The sequence below is a fragment of the Aulostomus chinensis genome, chromosome 23, assembly GCF_037954235.1.
Source record: "Aulostomus chinensis isolate RoL2024-O1b breed Wild chromosome 23, RoL_Achi_v1.0, whole genome shotgun sequence".
Classification (NCBI taxonomy): domain Eukaryota; kingdom Metazoa; phylum Chordata; class Actinopteri; order Syngnathiformes; family Aulostomidae; genus Aulostomus; species Aulostomus chinensis.
Window position 1 is genome coordinate 6,495,454 of NC_141342.1, and position 18,547 is coordinate 6,514,000.

The 18,547-nt window shown below is 51.2% G+C and overlaps 2 protein-coding genes across 3 annotated transcripts in view; one reads left to right on the forward strand and one right to left on the reverse strand.

Moving 5' to 3' along the window:
• ubtd1b (ubiquitin domain containing 1b) lies at positions 1-8,765 on the reverse strand. Of its 2 annotated transcripts, none has more exons than XM_086194445.1 (4): positions 8,091-8,765; positions 1,590-1,817; positions 1,341-1,498; positions 1-676 (listed from the first exon to the last, which is right to left on the reverse strand). In XM_086194445.1, the coding sequence occupies exons 1-4, from the start codon at positions 8,170-8,172 to the stop codon at positions 404-406; spliced, it is 741 nt and encodes a 246-aa protein (XP_086050571.1). In that variant the 5' UTR covers positions 8,173-8,765; the 3' UTR covers positions 1-403. The 2 variants fall into 2 exon arrangements, with proteins under 2 accessions (XP_086050571.1, XP_086050572.1); XM_086194446.1 differs by lacking the exon at positions 8,091-8,765 and adding an exon at positions 6,365-6,492.
• mms19 (MMS19 homolog, cytosolic iron-sulfur assembly component) overlaps positions 8,762-18,547 on the forward strand; it is a 20,180-nt gene continuing 10,394 nt past the window's right edge. Inside the window, exons 1-12 of the mRNA XM_086194433.1 lie at positions 8,762-9,293; positions 9,784-9,832; positions 10,610-10,710; positions 11,183-11,268; positions 11,658-11,732; positions 15,332-15,401; positions 16,113-16,241; positions 16,325-16,386; positions 16,902-16,988; positions 17,071-17,145; positions 18,091-18,168; positions 18,324-18,462. Coding sequence (XP_086050559.1) covers positions 9,206-9,293; positions 9,784-9,832; positions 10,610-10,710; positions 11,183-11,268; positions 11,658-11,732; positions 15,332-15,401; positions 16,113-16,241; positions 16,325-16,386; positions 16,902-16,988; positions 17,071-17,145; positions 18,091-18,168; positions 18,324-18,462 — 1,039 coding nt within the window. The 5' untranslated portion in view covers positions 8,762-9,205. The remainder of the gene's footprint in view (positions 9,294-9,783; positions 9,833-10,609; positions 10,711-11,182; positions 11,269-11,657; positions 11,733-15,331; positions 15,402-16,112; positions 16,242-16,324; positions 16,387-16,901; positions 16,989-17,070; positions 17,146-18,090; positions 18,169-18,323; positions 18,463-18,547) is intronic.

Genomic DNA, 18,547 nt, shown 5'->3' on the forward strand with positions numbered 1-18,547 from the left:
TTCAAATGTGCAAAAAAGCTCAGTTTACATTATTTCCTCCATAAAACAAAGAAGGGTGAAAAGAAAACAAGTCATCGCGTTAATCTGCGCCCTCAGAGTTCTAGGGTGCCAGAGTTCTAGTAGATGTGCTTTAGAACCAACAGAAACACCTCCACATGTTCTCTGTTGGCACTTAGTTCGCATGAGTTCTGATGAGAGAGCAAAGAGCCGACTGTCCGTGGTTCAGAGACACGGGGACCAGGATCTCTGAGCTTCTCCGTCATCAGAGGAACCAAAAACTATGACACAAGGAGGACGAGAGCAGCACAGGTTCCTCCCTCGTGTTCTAGTCCACTTCCCCAGTTCCTCTCAGCGTATTTCAGGACGTTATTAGACATCAGGGGCCCCTCCAGTCCTGCACGGGTTAGTCAGATGTTGGGGAGGGGGCCGTGGTGGTGCTGGGGGGCAGCTTGGGGCCTCTGAGGGCCTGCGGATTGACAATCACCTGGATGACAAAGTCCTTCTGGATTTTAGTGTCCTGCAGCCGTGTCTTGTCCGTGAGGAGTTTTCCAGAGAAGAACCAGCGCTGGTGAGTGGCATCGATGTCCTCCTGAGCCTGCAGCTGCTTCTTCAGCTGACCGATGGTGTCGGCCATGCTGGCGCTGAGGCGAATGTCCTTACCTGTGGACATGCGTACCTGCAGGGGCAGCCAGAGGTGGAGTTACTGCACAAGAACCAGCGGCATCTCTGACAGGAGCGTGGATGACTGGCGGCTTTTTGAAGAGAAGTTTTTGTACAAACTCTGAACGATTGTGTCTGTGCAGTCAAAAGAACCAACACCTTTAGGTCAGGTGACCTCAGCGCCTCAAATCCCTTTAACGGCACAGGTGTAATGAGGGGCTGCAGCCCCTCAACCTTCCTGCAGGCGCTCATCTATTTGAACTCTCGACCCTGAAAGCCTTCACACATCTGATGTTCGTCTCGTTCCCAAAGCAAAGAGACGGTCAAACAACATTTGGCCGCTCGCGTTGGCCTGGTTTGACCTACGAACCCTAACTTCCTGTGGACAACAGAGCAACGACTCCATCAACTCGTCTGTGTCATCCTCCTGATTTCTAGAATAAATACAGAACTGCATGACAATCAACAGTCTTTTCTCAGGTGAAATGTCACACAAGATCATTAAGGGGTTGACGTGTCCGAGCGAGGGCGGTGTCACGTGACACCCGCTGCCTCACCTCCACCTTCCATTCTTCAGTTTACCTGCTTCGACATGGACCAACACCAGATTACAGGCCTCACGTCGGCGCTCTAAAACTCTTGATCTGGGAATGATTGTGGTGATGCAGGTGCAACTGTACCTTGAGCTGGAATTCCTTTTTGGGGGCTATGGGGGGTTCAGGGCTGTCGCTGGGGTCCTCATCGCTGCGTTCTGAGATGAGGTTGACGGGCGGAGCCAGGCAGTAGACAGGCAGCTGGTAGCGATTACCCAACTCGTCGTAGCACTCCGTGAGAGTCCCTGAGGAAGAGCGGCAAGAGAAGAAGGATGAAGGGTGGTAGATTTACTCTACATCTGACCTGGATGGACCTTCCATGGTCCCGGTTCTGACCGTGTGGCAGTGTGATACTGGCTCCATCCACGATAGCCTGGGCCAGCTCATGGTCGTTACACTCCAGAGCCACAGCAGCAGCTTTCAGGGCATCCCAGATCTCCTTGCGACCCTCAAAAGCCGGTGCGGTGTCCCAGAACTCGTCCCTCTTGCTCCGTAGCTGGCCTTCCGTCATTGGATAGTCGCTCTTCCACTTGGGACGATCTTTCTTCAGAGGCTCATTGCGTCCTGTGACGGTGAGGAAAAGCACATTAAAGAAAAGAAGACAAAAAAAAGATATAGACACAAGTCAGTGACACAGGAGGTTGAGGAAGTGTTTCATCAGAATGGAGATGCAATCTGTATGTTTATGGAGCAGCATGAGTTCCGCTCAGAAACGGCCTTTGTCTGGACAGAAGAGAACTTTACAGCAGCGCTACGTAACTTCTGCTGGTACGAGCGGTGAAGTCCAGGATGCTGGTTGGTTCTGTTCACCTGGGAGGAGGCAGAGCACAGAACTGGTGGAGCAGCAAGATCTGCGTTTCGACTTGGACACGTGTTTTAACACCAAGTAACAGTAGTTTAGGTTCTCATGTGACATCATCATGCTTCAACACTGGTGGATGATCAGATGTGGCTAACCAGCGCTGGCTGAGTTACTAGCGGGAGATAAGCCCCTCGTTTCGCTCCTCTGAGCTTCCTCTTCCTCCTTTGTCTGACCTCTGCTCTGAGAATCCTGGGTTAGCAACCATTACTCGTCAGCAGCACTGCAAGCTAGCAGGACCACTGAGGTGAGCGAACTCAAGTTACAGACAAGAGCCGACGTGTGGAGCTCGGAGGAGGAATGAAGAAGCTCATTTACTAATCAATGTCCCATCCGATTTATGGCTAAACTGTCATTTGAAGCTGGATACTTTCACATCACGCCGCCACCATCTAAGCTATGATGCAATAAATCCATTGTCCTTTTCATGAACAGGCTTTCACAGCAGGCGTGTCGTTACAGGAGGAGAGTGGCAGCTGCAGTCCTGCTCCTTCCTGTTCTCCCATCAGCTTCATCACACCGCAACTCAACAATCGACCACACACACACACACACACACACACACCTGACCTCACCAGCTGAGAAGCAGCAGTAATGGTGAAGGAGACTGCCTTTCATTCAAACTAATTATTTATAATGGAGGCAGCTGAGAAGCAGTGACTGGGAGGCTGTGTGTGTGTGTGTGTATACTGTGGGGCTTCATTTATAAATGTGTACATACACCACTTTCTACGTGAACTTTGGGATTTTTAAGTGGGGGCTCTGACTCGTGTGTGCTGCGGAGACGAGGGGAACTGGCGCCACTGCCAGTGAGGTTGAGAACTCATGACAGGTATCATCATCTTCTAACATCACGTAATATAACAAGTGTCCAGACGTGTCTGACACGTGTGTGCAAGTAGCTGCAGTGACCTGCTCCATTAGCCCTGTTGAACTGGACAGGATGACTAGAACTTGGAGTTCTCAGGACCAGTCAGGTCCACTGGAGCTTCCTGGAGCAGAGGAGCACACCGGGGCACGTCATCCTCATGTCAGAGAACCACACTACTGATCTTCACCACTTTAAATACTCCCCACCACAGCCACACCCATGGCCACACCCACACCACCACAGACTCTTGTTGGAGTGAGTCCCTGCAAGGAGCCCCGCATCAGCTGACTACTGTCAAGTGTTCACCAGGTGCTCTCCTGCAGCACCAAAGGTCGTGAGGTGGAGTCCACATGCACACGCTTCCAGATGGACAGCTCTATAAAGGCCAGCAGGACGTGTGTTAGCATGTTTGTGAACCCGGACACTTGTGTGTTGACACCATTTCTCTGCTCCAGGTTTATGAGGACCCCGGTGTTTACAGCGTTGCACCTCGTCAGTGAAAGACAACAAACTCCTAACGCAACACGAGGGCCATGTTTACGTGTAATTTCACTTCCTAAAGCCAGAACGCGCCATCTATCCCGACGGGAGCCATGGTAGTCTGGAAGTAAACCGGAGACCCCCAGAGGTTCTCTAAATGTGAGCCAGGTCTCCCCAGGGGCTCCGGACTGCTTCAGCTTCAGTCAAAGGAGGTGAAAGGACTTTAGCTACAAGCTCAAATGTGTGGGATTTGAGCTACGTTACGTGGGTGGAACTGGTTTAAGCTGATCTCACCAGCACGTCACACACTGGTTTCCTGAAGTAGTTCAAATGTGATCACTGAATGTGGCATTAATGTGCAAAAATAAATGATTATAATTGGAAATAAAAGTTTGGGATGATGCTTTTGTTCTTGTAGCTGTGAATAAGCTGTTTGACACACGCGCTGCTTCATCTATCGCATCACTCTTCCAGCTGTAAGACGGATCGTTGGAATATTCAGGAATGTCTCACTGTAACTCAGCCAAGCTTTGTTCCTTGAGCTAGCTTGCTGTTAGCTTGCCAGTGGCTTCCCAATCCTGAGAGAAACACTTAATTTAAAGAGAGACACGGTCAGCCAGTACAACAATGAAAGGGAGTTGAAACAGCAAAGAGTTACCACAAGCAGATTGGGACAGCTGAAGGCTGCCACAACTGATAAGAAGAGAAGAGCAGAGACCTGGCCCCCGCAGACTCCTGCAGCATCTGAGGGTTTATCCCGCTCACGCTTCAAGGCCTCCAGCGGGAGGACTCAACCGCACAAAGACGAGGTTGCTAGAATGAGCGGGTTTGGTGGGCTGAGTGTGATCAGCAGGCTGGGACAGGAAGGAAGTGATTCAGCACATAGCCAAGTCTTATCAAAGCTAACAGCAGCACACCGCAACACAGAGGTGGTGAAGCAACGCATTGCTGACACATGAGGCAATAGGAGGGCCTCCATCACGCTGCGCCCAGGAGAGGTTGACACAAGTGCTCGTGACATGCGTGTTCCAAAAGGTGTGAGCTTCAAGACCAGGTCTGCTCCCTGCACCTCAGATAACAAACACCAACACCACCAAAAGCGAGCAGGTTTGTCAGGGGAGAGGTCACCTGACTCTGGACGTGACATTTACAGCCTTACACATGCGTGACATGAGGGTCGAGTATCCACGCCTGACCCGGTACGAGCAGGCGCCGTCCTCAACCTCAATCAAACATGACGCATCACCCTGTGAATGCTGGCAAATACAAATACATTTCTGCTGAAATTTCAAGTTGTGAATTTGACCATTTGATGTGGTGAATGTGCGACGATAACCAGGACTGAGGGTCACTGGATCAGCGCTGGTGTGAGCACGGCTCTCTGGACCACTGCGATGTAGACTGATGAAGGTCTGGTGTCAGAACAGCAAGTGTGTGTTGTGGTCCCTTGCTTTTAGCCATCATGCAGGATATGTTAATATTAATATCTGGTATTATAAAAAAACAATAAAAAATTCATGAAATTGTTGAGCTGAAATCATGAGGAAGGAAGATGGACCACTGCTACTGCAATGTTCTGATGTCTGGAGTCACGTCCACCTCCTCGTCTTCATCTCCTGACGATGATAATCACCTGGTCCCTTTTTACAATCAAAGATGTTTCTCCTTCAGTGAAACTGGAGAGCCTTGAGCCAGTAAAGAGAGAGGGATGACAGACATTGAGAGACGTATACGGCGTCGACCTGAGCCTCGTCCTGTCTTCCTGGGTGTGTGTGAGGGCGCGTCGCTGCAGGACATGATGGGACTTGCTCTGTTCCATCAAAGCCTGGTAGAAAGTATCAGCAGATCCAGGCAGGGAATTACTGGGAAATATCTACTGCTGTGGCTTCTAAACACTCCATCTTCAGGTCACCGTGGCAGGAAGAACAAATGTAGGAGAGACTTGGAGAACACATTCTGTTCTTGGGACGCGAGTCATAAAAGGTCAGAGGTCATAAAAACACCGTCTTCACTGACACAAGAGCTGGAATCCTGAGCCTGAACCAGAGGTGATTCAAGCTGTAAAAACTCCCCATTATGACTTGACAATCCCAGACACTCCGAGCCCCTCAGCATCCTGACACCTTAAACCACATGGTGCTGTCTGTCTTCATCATCCCACTCCAGAGAGAGTGATCCAGATAGTCTCAGTTCTGATGCTGGATCAGATTTATTAGCTGAATTACAACACATAAAAGGGCGATGCACGAAGACAATCGAATCCCCTGAGCCTCTTGTGGTGGTGACGTTCACCGTATGAACTCACTCAGGCCTGCGACGTCACTCACAGGACACTCCTAATGACGAGGGTTGTAATCAACCAAAGAAATTCTTGGTCGACTGAAGCCCTCAAATTTAACCAGATATTAAAACTAAAAATCGACTACTTTTATATATGAAAACTATACTGTGTCAACTATCAGCACAAAACCTGGCAAAAAACCGACCAATCAGAATTTTGGTCGAGTCAGAACGTATCGACTAATAACTCGACCAGTCGACTGGGAGATTACAGCCCTACAAATTACACAACGTGACGAGGACAGAGGAGACGGAGGCCCCAGACTCTCAGCTGGTGAGACTGTGATCAACGCCACCAGATGTTTCCAAAAGCAAGAGGCAAGTCGGCTGACATCAGACTGAACTGCTCCAGAGTCCAAGTGTCGTGATTGAACCTGCTTGAGCTCCTCTGGACCTGCACCCCCAGATGAGAGACACACCTGCACCCCCAGATGAGACACCTGCACCCTCAGATGAGAGACACCTGCACCCCCAGATGAGAGACACCTGCACCCCCAGATGAGAGACACACCTGCACCCCCAGATGAGACACACCTGCACCCAGACACCGCTGCATCTCACCACAGCTCAGCTGCTACTCCCGCCTTCACTGTCCTCTTTTGCTGGAGAGGCCACATCCAGTCACTCCAGTTGGGTCCTTTTCCAACATCCTAAATATTTCAGAGCCCTGCAAAGGAACGTGCCACCATCTGCTGGAGGAGAACACGACATAATTTCTGGTTGTCATGTCACAAGGAGATGGAGGAGACTCCAGTTTGCTGTGTGTACTTATGATAAAAATGAAGATGTCCATGTTCTTCATTTGGTCAACGGCTCACGTACGGTTCCTCAAAATATAGTTCCAGGTTCTCAGTCCATACAAAACAAGGGAAGTTCCTCCCACAGCTCTAACCCTCCCTCAAACGCACACTTCAACCTTAAAGTATAGTTTGCCTTTCAAGTACTTGTTAACAGTCTTGAACTCACAAAGAAATACGTTTTGCCCTCCTGCATCATTTCTGAGTTACTCCAGAATGCAGGAAGATCCAGCCATGTATATTAAGCTTGAAGCTAACTGAGCCTGATGGCCAACGACAGCTAAACTGTCCAAAGCCATCAGTTTAACAAGCCTCCTGGTCAACGTCCAGCCTCATCCTCATGGTCTTGATCCAGCCAGATGTGCAGTCATCAAACAAAAACTTTGAATGAAGAAATAAATGTTGAATATACGTGGCTGGCTCCTTCTGCACTCTAGAGTCACAAAGAAGTGATGCAGGAAGGAAGAACATCTTAACGGGGACACACTTGTGGGTGACGTATCACCCTCGGTCACTACAAAGGGAGCGTCGTTTCCTCAGAGACGCTGAACGTGGCGATCCTGAGGGAGACCTGCAGTCGCACCTGCTCGCGCACATTCACCCTTTCATCTGGACCACAGCAGCAACTCTGTCTGAAGGGTAGGCACTGCAGGGCTGTTCACTTCTACCACACTTCCCATCTGAAACGGTTCCATTCATAGACCTGGAAGCCTGCAAAGCCTCCAAAAGTCAAATAAACACGAAGGACTTTCGTGTGTTCCACCATGTATCATCAAAGGTCACTGGGAGAATGTGTTGCGCTGCTCTCTGGGGTAGAAACTGAGACATTCAGGTTGTCTTTTCAGCTGGGGGCGGCCTGCGTCATTCAGTTTAGTCTGGTGATAAATATTATATTTACTCTTAAGTGCTGACACGGCGATCCAAATTCCATTTGTCATCATCAAAAGCGAGAACAAAACATGGCTGTCGGCCAGCGTTTAGCTTGAGAGGACTGGTGTGGTCCAGAAAGGCTCCCTGGTGAGGAGCAGCTCTCTCACTGGGGGCTGGGGTGAAGGAGCGCCTGGGACAGCGGGGTTTGCCAGGTGAACGCTCTGAGGTCAACTGAAGGCCACCGATCAACCGCTGTCCCTCCCAAAACACCATTTCTCAATGTCCTTCCCCATTTGTGCTGGTGCGCAGCCTCTGACGCCCACTGGTCTGTGACTGATCAACCCACAAGACAAGAGTGTTCTGGTGATGACGTCACAGTAACGGTGTGTATGACCGGACAGTCCCAAGGCTTCTAACACCAGGGCTTAGCAGTGTCAAGCTGCCTCACAGAAACAAGTGACACCTGATCACGAGGTCACCTGAGATGCACCTGAGTCCCAAACTGGGACGGACGCAGTGACCCCGGGAGGCTGGACCCTGGTGGTCCGAGTAGTTCTAGCTCCATCTCTCCAGCATACTGTTATTGCAGCTGGTCGGATGCCAGCAGGGGCACAACTTACCTCCCCGGCCGCCGTTCCTGGACGAGCCTCGGCTCTGGGTGTCGTCCCAGCTCTCCCAGTATCTCCCCACACATCCTCCCATGGTGAGCGGGGTGCAGCCTGCGTCCACTCGGCGTACTAGCTGAACAGAGGCCCCATCACCAGCCAACACGAGGAACCGGGTCCGAGGAGGACAAGGGTCGCGGCTCCGGTACCGCGATCCTCAGGTCTCTCAGGTTTTCGTGCGATGGCCGTTTGTCTTCGGCGCGACCCGCTAGACCAGCAGCTCCCGGCCCGCGAGGAGCGGTTGGATCAGCAGCCCAGAAACTCGCCCGCCGTGACCCGGACCGCCGAGCCTCGGTGCGGGGGCGCCAGCAGCAGCGTGTCCGCCCGTGAAGCTCTCGCTGCGGCGGTTTGGTCGTAAATGCGGTCCCACCAACGCGCGCTCCTGGCTAACGAGCTAAGCGCTAGCTGCTAACCGCGCCAGCAACACCAACTTCGGGGCGCTGCTGGGAGTTCGCCGGCAGGAGCAGCTCCTCGTGAGCAGGGCGCGAGTCGGCAGGTGCGGTCCTACCTGCTCTACCTGCCCGCTGGGGTAGCTCGGAACTGCCGCCGGACTTTGCTCTTTAAACCCCCCGAATGTTACTTCCCTCCCTGCTGTTAAGAGGCACTGGTAGTGAAACGCGACTCAACTTTTTCACGCATGCGCCTGAGTACGCAAGTACGTGATGAGTTCAAGTGCATCCGGACGAACGGTCGTCACCAGGAGCAGCTCGCCGTCGGGCTCAGCAGTCGGCGGCGGGTCGTCGTTGCTTATTTTTGCTGCGATTTCAGTGATTTTAAGAAATTTAACAATTGTATGAGACTTTTACCGGTGTTTATTCTGAAGGTGTGATCATGGCTCAACTTTATGATGGTCCCTGAAGGCACCACAAAAACCCTCACAAGCGCGGTTGTTTTCAGGTTTTCTTTGAGAAAGTGCCGGCTTTACGATCAACGCGTGTCTTAGTGTGAAAGCTCTGTCGCAACAGTCAGTTGTCAGTCAGGCTTCGCCGAGGGCCTCATCAACCCAAGGAGACGCTTGTGCGGTAACTTCTAGCGCATGCGCGTGTGCAGCAGAGCCGGACACCAGCACCATGGCTGATGAAAGTGCTGTGCTCCTGTCTCTAGTGGAGGAATTCGTGTCGGGACTGCAAGACAGCCAGGCCCCTGCCACTGCTGCGGGTAAGTACGTCTGTATTCGCCTTTATGAGGGAGACTGAAACGTTGATGAGTGGAGGCTGGCGGGTCGCTGCGCCGCCGCCTCGAGAATGCGCGTCACCGCGGGGTGATGGTTCCCTGCTAACTTAGCGCTACGACATCCTCATGGGTCCAAACACACCCGGTTCTGCTCTGGTCTGCCGGTGCAGGCTCGCTACCCGTGTACGCAGAACCAGAGCCTCCCGGTTTACCGCGCTGTCATCGAGTACCGTGGATTTTTATGCTCGTTTGGCTGCTGGAACTGCGTGCTGGTTGCTAGCTGCCCAGCGTGACCTCATGAACGCATCCCGCCTGAACTCTGGACACCCGACCCCCGCACCGGCCCCCGCAGATAACTGCTCAACTAGTTACTTTGTGTGTAACTGTTCAACTAGTGTGTGTGAGTGAGTGTGAGTGAGTGAGAGAGACAGTCACCGCATGGCTAACAAGTCTTTCACCTCTGTTTCCTGTTCAGGTGTCAGAAATGGACAGTTTACTGTGCTGCAGCTGGTGGAAGCGTTGGGGTGAGTCAATACTAGCTAGTTATACTAGTGTAGTACGACTACCTCTGTCACAGCCAGGTAATACTAGTGTAGTACGACTACCTCTGTCACAGCCAGGTAATACTAGTGTAGCACGACTACCTCTGTCACAGCCAGGTAATACTAGTGTAGTACGACTACCTCTGTCACAGCCAGGTAATACTAGTGTAGTACGACTACCTCTGTCACAGCCAGGTAATACTAGTGTAGTACGACTACCTCTGTCACAGCCAGGTAATACTAGTGTAGTACGACTACCTCTGTCACAGCCAGGTAATACTAGTGTAGTACGACTACCTCTGTCACAGCCAGGTAATACTAGTGTAGTACGACTACCTCTGTCACAGCCAGGTAATACTAGTGTAGTACGACTACCTCTGTCACAGCCAGGTAATACTAGTGTAGTACGACTACCTCTGTCACAGCCAGGTAATACTAGTGTAGTACGACTACCTCTGTCACAGCCAGGTAATACTAGTGTAGTACGACTACCTCTGTCACAGCCAGGTAATACTAGTGTAGTACGACTACCTCTGTCACAACTAGGTAATACTAGTGTAGTACGACTACCTCTGTCACAGCTAGGTAATACTACTGCAGTGTAATCTGTTATTCCCATTGTCTCCTTGAATGACTCCGTTCTGGTGGGGGTTCTTGGGCCGTTCTAAGTACAAAGGAACTCCCTGAGTGGTCCCTGCTCTGGTGCCGGCACCAGTGGCGCTGAGTTCCAGGTTCACTGTGGTCTTCCTCCTGCCGTAGGCGGAGTCTGACCAGCTCCCAGCCCCACACCCGGGCGCGAGGGGTCCTGCTGCTCTCCCAGGTGCTGCTGGAGTGCTACGGAGAGCTGACAGAGAGAGAAGGTACTCCTCCTTCCTCGCTCCGCTCGTGTTTGGACAGTAAAACCCTTTTTGATCTCTGATGTGGTTCTTGGAGAGGAACTCAATGTTCTACCTGGGAGTTGAAACAAGAACAGTCGATGGTGTTGCAGGTCTTCCCGGTGTGTCAGAAATCCTAAATACTCACCTGGTCTGTAGGGTTACTGTACTTCACAAATGTACTGCAGTAACTGTAATCTTTCCCACAGCTGGAGGATGTACTTTAGTGGAGTGTAGTCAGTCGATTGCTTCTGCCTTGACCGAGAGACGACAGCTGATTATTCTGAATCTCCAGAATAATCTGGAAGGTCTGGCAGCAGAGAAGAGGAACATGGATGTGACGGACTGAGAGAGATCAGACTCTTGATTCATCTGCTGCTGCATTATTGATTAGTTATGAATGCGAACACGATAATCAGTCATAATGGTACTGACATCGTTTGTCTCTGCCCCACAGTGGAAGTTCTCATTGCTTTCTATGAAAATCGTCTGAAGGACCATTACGTGGTGACACCGCCGGTGCTGCAGGGGCTCCGAGCTCTGGTGGGTGTCAGACAACGCCTGCTTCTGTGTTTGTTTGCCTGTAACTTGGGTTTAGCTTGGCAGGTCTGATGAGTTTGGATGTGATTATGCGACAGTGTGGAACTGTCTTGACTGAAAATGTAAATGTATTTGTGTATTTATACTTTCAGTGTTATTTTAAGATGACCTGCTGGTTTAAAGTGGAAGAGCAGTCGTTTCACTAACATGTCAAAGTAATTTAACGCACGCGCGCGTACGAGCAGATGTAATGTTCCTCACTTTAGTATCAGATTTTTCTGGTGTTCTTTCCAGGTTGTTGTTGTTGTTGTTGTTTTTAAGGTGTTTGTTGTTTTCTAAGTGTGTGAACCACAGAAACTGATGCATTTGGTTCTTTTGACTCATTTCTGCAGACCAAATGTTCCATCTTACCTGCCGGCTCTGCTGTTTCCATGCTGAAGACTTTGTTCCAGGATGTTCATGTTCAGGTGACAATTACAGCAGTTTTGATGTGTGATTTGTGTCACGTATGATGAAAACCCTTTGACCTGTGAGGCTCTGTCCTCAGTTTACTGGGTAGGAGCCTGCTATGATATTATTCCTCTGCTGTTGCTGGACAAATGTTAGAATAAACACCAGCAGTGTGTCAGGAGCTACTTTAGCACACACACAAACACTCACACACCGACCGGTCCATCTGACCACACCTCCGACAATACCAGACTCTGCTGCAGCTGGCAGGCTTCCAATGTTGCGTGCGGACAGAGACACGTAACTCTCCGACAGGAGGACTGGAGGAGTCTGTTTACATCGACGGTGGTTGGTGATGCACGTAACAGCGATCCAGCAGCACTGTTCTCCTGACTTGGAATCCTTCGTCATCCACTGTAACCCGTTTTATTCACCCCGTGAGTTCGCTTCATTTATTCTGGTCTGTGTTTGCATCCCGCCGCAGGCCAACGTGCAGAACGCACAGCGCATGCTCGCCGACCAGATAGTGTGTGTAGCAGGCCTATCCAGACTCCTTAGTTATGTTCTTGGAGACTTTCACAAAGGCAACCTCAGTCGCGAACTCCCTAAATACAGACAGTTTGTTCAATGCCCCACCAGAGAGGAGAACATTCTGGATCACTGCTACACCACAGTCAGGGATGCTGATCACGCCGTCCCCAGTGCTGCACTCAGCCACTCCCACCACAAACTGCAAACCTGTAGTGAGGACTTCAAAGAAGTGGACCAGTGAGGCGGTGGAGGCTCTCCAGGCGTGCTTCGACTCCACTGACTGGGATGTGTTCAGGTCTGCTACCAACAGTCTGGATGAGTACACGGAGGCTGTGACGTCATCCACCAGCTTCTGTGTAGTCTGCTGTGTTCCACCACACATCAGGGTGAGTTACAACAATGACAAACCCTGGTTCACAGCCAAACTCAGACTGCTGAGGTTGGCAAAGGAAGAGGCCATCAGGAGTGGGGACAAAGACAGACTCAAAGAGGCGAAGTACAAGTTCAGCAAGATGGTGAAAGAGGCTAAAAGACTGTCCTCTGAGAAGCTCCAACACCAGTTCTCAGCCAACGACTCTGCGTCTGTCTGGAAATGGCTCAGGCACATCACCAACTACAAGCCGAAAGCCACCCACTCCATCAACGACCGACGCCGAGCCAAAGACCTGAAGGAGTTCTACTGCCTCTTTGAAAGACAGCCCAAGAGCCCCAGATCCAGTCACCTCCACCAATGCCCACCTTTATGGCCCCCCTCTCCTCCTCCCCAGCCTCCTCAGTGACGACTCTTTCCATGCACGAGAGGGACGTCAGAAAACTCTTCAACGCTCCTTTCACACTGCACTCTGAAAGGGTCGACTCGGCATTTCGACCCGCGTCCACCGACCCTCCTAGCAACCCGGGTGTTTAGCGGCTCTGCTCTGCTCGGCACGCCTGCAGTGTGAAAAATGCAACCCGCGTCGTCTCAGGTTTCCTGCGACCTTCCTGTCGCATCCTGATTTTGTCACTGTGCTGCCTGTCAGACTGTCTTTGGGCTGTGAGAGCTGCTGAGTCTTGTCTCAATAAAGTTTGGGCCTCTGCCTTGAGGTCAGTCTCCTGTTGATGTCCCCAGACGCCACTCCACTCCTTTTGTTCTCACAGTTCCATGTGGATGATCTCAGGTGAGTTAATCTCTGCTTGGGAACTCCCACCAACCGGGAACCCTGACGTGAAGTGAGCAGGCGCCACCGTGTAATAAACAACTTGTACCGCCATCTTGACATCTTTTCATCGATCATGGCAGCGCACTGGAAGATCCTGAAGTCCGCGAGCTGCTCGCCATCCAAGGTGAAGAGGAGATCTGGCAGCAGATTTCTGGACCTGTATGGGACACGGAGATTTATGGGAACATCACCGGCATTTTGAGACACGGCGCACTTTTATGTGTAATGATGACGTTGTCAGTGCGATGACGTACAAGAGAGAAAAACACAGGCACGCAGCCTCACAGCGGAGCTCAGACCCGCGTCCGCTGGAAGCTTGAATGAACCCTGATGCTGAGCAAACACGGGTACAAAAACCTACTTTGACCCGCGTTTTTCAGTGTGAAAGAGGTAAAAGAGACAGAACCCTCGGAAAGCAGCTGGACCGGATTCTGTCTCCCCATCCTGCTTGAAGCATGCGCTGATCAGCTGTCTCCAGTGTTCAGACATTTTTAACACCTCACTGGAGACCTGTCACGTGCCAGCCTGCTTCAAGACCTCAACCATCATTCCTGTTCCCAAGAAGCCAAGGACCACAGGACTTAACAACTTCAGACCCGTCGTTCTGACCTCTGTGGTCATGAAGTCCTTTGAGCGCCTTGTGCTTTCACACCTCAAAGACGTCACCGACCCTCTCCTGGACCCCCTGCAGTTTGCCTACAGAGCCAACAGGTCTGTTGACGATGCTGTCAACCTGGCCCTCCACTACATCCTCCTGGACTCCACAGGAACCTACGCCAGGATCCTGTTTGTGGACTTCCGCTCTGCCTTCAATTCCATCATTCCAACCCTGTTACAGGAGAAGCTGTCCCAGCTGAACGTGCCTGACTCCACCTGCAGGTGGATTACAGACTTCCTGTCTGACAGGAAGCAGTGTGTGAAGCTGGGGAAACACATCTCCGACTGTCAGACCATCAGCACCGGATCCCCCCAGGGCTGCGTTCTTTCTCCTGCTATTCTCCCTGTACACCAACAGCTGCCCCTCCAGTCACCAGTCCGTCAAGCTCCTGAAGTTTGCCAACGACACCACCCTCATCGGACTCATCTCTGATGGTGACGAGTCCGCCTGCAGGTGGGAGGTTGACCGCCTGGTGACCAGAACAACCTAGAGCTCAATGCTCTAAAGACAGTGGAGATGGTTGTGGACTACAGGAAGAACTCAGCCTCACCTGCCCCCATCACCCTCTGTGACTCCACCATTGACACTGTGGAGTCTTTCCACTTCCTGGGAACCATCATCTCCCAGGACCTCAAGTGGGAGCTGAACATCAGCTCCCTCATCAAGAAAGCACAGGAGAGGATGAACTTCCTACGGCAGCTGAACAAATTCAGTCTACCAAAGACAATGATGCTGCACTTCAACACAGCCATTATTGAGTCCATCCTCACCTCCTCCATCACCATCTGGTATGCTGCTGCCACCGCCAAGGACAAGGGCAGGCTGCAGCGTGTCATTCGGTCTGCATAGAAGGTGATTGGCTGCAGTCTCCCATCTCTTCAGGACCTGCACACCTCCAGGACCCTGAGGCGCGCTGGAAAAATTGTGGCTGATCCGTCCCACCCCGGACACAAACTCCTTGAATCTCTTCCCTCTGGCAGGAGGTTGCAGTCCATCAGGACCAAAACCTCCTGCCACAAGGACAGTTTTTTCCCGTCTGCTGTCAGCCTTATCGACAAGGCCCAGAACCCCGACACTCTTTACACATTCCTCGTCTGTGTAAAATCGTACTTGGCAATAAGGCCTTTTCTGATTCTGATTCTGTTCGTGATCACACTGCTCTGTTCCTCCTGGGTTCGGTGCAGACTCGTGTTAACGCAGGGCCCTGCTTGTTGTGTGTCTGCCTCAGTCCCTGATGCTGACGGAGAGAGCCTGCGTCTACAACATGCTCATCAACCTCATGGAGACCAGGGAAGCTGGTAAGAGTTGCCACTGACACTCTGTGTCTTTGTGTTTCTGTCCTGTTTTGCTCCAAGGTTGTGGTTGTGCCACAGACTGCCTGTCTCAGACTCATGGAAAGACGGTTTATGTTTAGAATGGTGACCGAAAGTACAGCAAAACCAAGGCAGGACATTTGCAGACAGACGAGGAGATGAAGTTCAGGCTTTGTCGGTTGCAGGAATCGTGTTTTCTTTTGTGTGCTGCAGTCTTTAAAGCCCCATGTGAAGCCACACAAGCACCGCGCTCGCTACCTAGCAGCAACCATCACCATGAAAACTGCGAGGGTTCATGAAGACGTGGCGTGTGAAATAAACATGTTTTCATAGAGAAGCGTGCCCCCCCCCCCCCAAACATTCTTCTGGAAGGGTGACATTGCTGCATCCTGGGCTTGGCCCCGCCCCTGAGGATTGTGATTGGCTTATATCTGCAGTGTTTGGGGCTGCAGCAGAATGATGGTTGATGGTCTCTGCTGAATGTGAGAGCCAGTGGTTGTCTGTCTCTCTGTGTTGGCCCTGCCATGGACTGGCGACCTGTCCAGGGTGAACCCCGCCTCTCGCCCGTAGCCGCTGGGATAGGCTCCACCCCCACCACTCTTAACAGGAATAAGCAGAAGAAAATGGATGGATGGATGGATGGATGGATGGTCTCTGCTGCAGTCAGAGTTCTAACATTTGCATCTTCACCCACAGAGCTGAAGAGTTTGGGAGCGGACTTTGTGTTTGGTTTTGTCCAGTCGATGGACGGCGAGAGGGATCCTCGCAACCTTCTGTTAGCATTCCAGATAGCCAAGAACATAATCCACAGAGGTTACGATCTAGGTGAGAACCCCTCAGCGTCTCTGTGTGCCTCCCTGTCCGATGTGCTTGGTACTGTTCAGTTCATTTTCCATGTGCTGGTCCAGGTAAATTCACTGAGGAGCTGTTTGAAGTGACGTCCTGCTACTTCCCCATCGACTTCACCCCTGTAAGTAGCTGCTCATCTCGCTGCTCCGATGAAAGCACACATGCCTGAGCTGCTTCCTGTGGCCTGCACCCTTGCAGCGAGGGTCTCACTTCCTGCTCTGGCTGTTTGTTGACAGGAAACGGCACATGTATGAGTGGTTGCTGCTGATGTGTCACATGATGCAACACTGAAACACGCTCGTAGATCACTTTCAGAGTAAGATGAGGTCCTCCTCAGATGGGAAGACCTTTGAGTCTTGTAAAGACAATTGTGAGGGCAGTCTTCAGATCTGCCTCAGCCTTAAAGGAGAGGTGGATGTGTGGCGTGGAGTGTTTGGGCTTCGTGCTGCAGTGACGGAAAACCTCACACTTGTGAACATGTCAGTTATTAAGCTGACAGCATCTTAATTGTTGGATTGTAAAATGCAGCCTGGATTGAACACATGTCCCCCATTGCTTGAGTCCTGTGTGTTGCTGCTTTGAGCAACCCTGCTCCACCTTCACCTCCCTCTCCTATCCTCTCCCTGCCCATCGCAGCCCCCCAATGACCCCCACGGCATCACCAGAGAGGAGCTGATCCTGGTCCTGAGGGATGTTCTCTCTGGAACACCCAAATTTGCTGAGGTGACAACTTTTATTCTTTTATGTGTGCACTCACAATTTAGGGCAGGAAAATCATTAACCGTGTTGATCACTTGACTCTCAGTTTCTATTGCCGCTCCTCATCGAGAAGCTGGACTCGGACGTTCTGAGTGCCAAGCTGGACTCGCTGCAGACCCTGGTGAGGACTCTCAACTCCCATGATACTATAGTTGCAGCTTGAGTGCGTTCATCATCAGCCTTCTGTCCTCTGTGGTGCCTGAGCTAGCTCAGGTCCAGGCTAGTTAGCGTAGCCCAATGGCTGGTAGTGGGTGGGAGTGATAGCATCAGCTAGTTCAGGTCCAGGCTAGTTAGCTTAGCCCAATGGCTGGTAGTGGGTGGAAGTGTTAGCATCAGCTAGTGCAGGTCCAGGATGCTGGTGTGTCCAGCAGGAATCCTCCTCCTCCTCCTCATCATCAGTAGCAGCAGTCGCTCTTCTAGTCCTCAACAAACGTTTGGTTCTGTTGACCCAAGTTCCAATGGAGCTTTGGAGGTGCTGCGTCATATCACTGCACCCAGTCAGAAAAGTAGTTCTGGCTACGTGTCTGATTCTAACAGTACCATGTCTCCTCATTTTACATAATTCATATATTCATACACAACCTCCATTTTGGAGACAGGTCCATGAAGGCTCTTTCACACATAGTTCCCAGTAATTTCCCGGGAATTCTGTCTCGGCACAGTTACTGAATTTCCCTCTTTTCTTGAACATTCCAGTCTTGCGCCTCTTCACACCTGCGTAGCAATGCCAGAACTAGGTGAGCCAAGTAATAGGCCCTTCTCAGGAATTTTCCTGCCTCATTCTCACCACAGCCTTCCCAGCACATTCCCTCTAATGTTACTAGGTCTTGAAGTTGGAAAGTACCAGAAAGTCAACTCTGGCTCTCATTCATGAATGAGCTCTTACTGGGAGCAGCTGCTGGTGTGAATGAGGCTTCGGGTGACTTGTGCTGGAGGTATGCCAGCGCCTCCCACCAACCTCGACTCGTTAACGTGTTTGTGATGGTGTCTTATGTACGTGTTTTCTCTCACCTGGGAGGGTGAGGGACACTGCTGGTTACTGACCTGATGTTTTATTACTCCTCAGACTGCTTGTGTGTCTCAGTATGAACATAAAGACCTGGCAGAGTTCCTGGAGGGCCTCTGGGCGTCACTGCGTAGAGAGGTGTGTTCCATCCCCTCCATGAAGTCTCACAGTTGTAGAAGTTGATCCTGGTACAAAAATCAGAAATTCTGAGTCGTCTGAAATCAAAGTGAGGGAATTGAATCTCTGTGTGTAGGCGGATTTCCTGATGCTGCAGGTCTGTTGTCTCATCGTAGGTGTTTCAAACCTCCAGTGAGAAGATTGAGTCTGCGGGCCTCGCCACTCTCACCGCACTCACTTCCTGTCTGTCTCGCTCGGTCCTGGACTCTGACTCTGAGGACTCCCTCAGCACCTTCCTAGAAGTTGTTCTCAACGGTGACTAGTCAAATGAAGCTTATGATGTCCCGAGAGAGTGTCTATTGAATCAGACACTGTAATCGGTGCCGTGATGAATCATGGA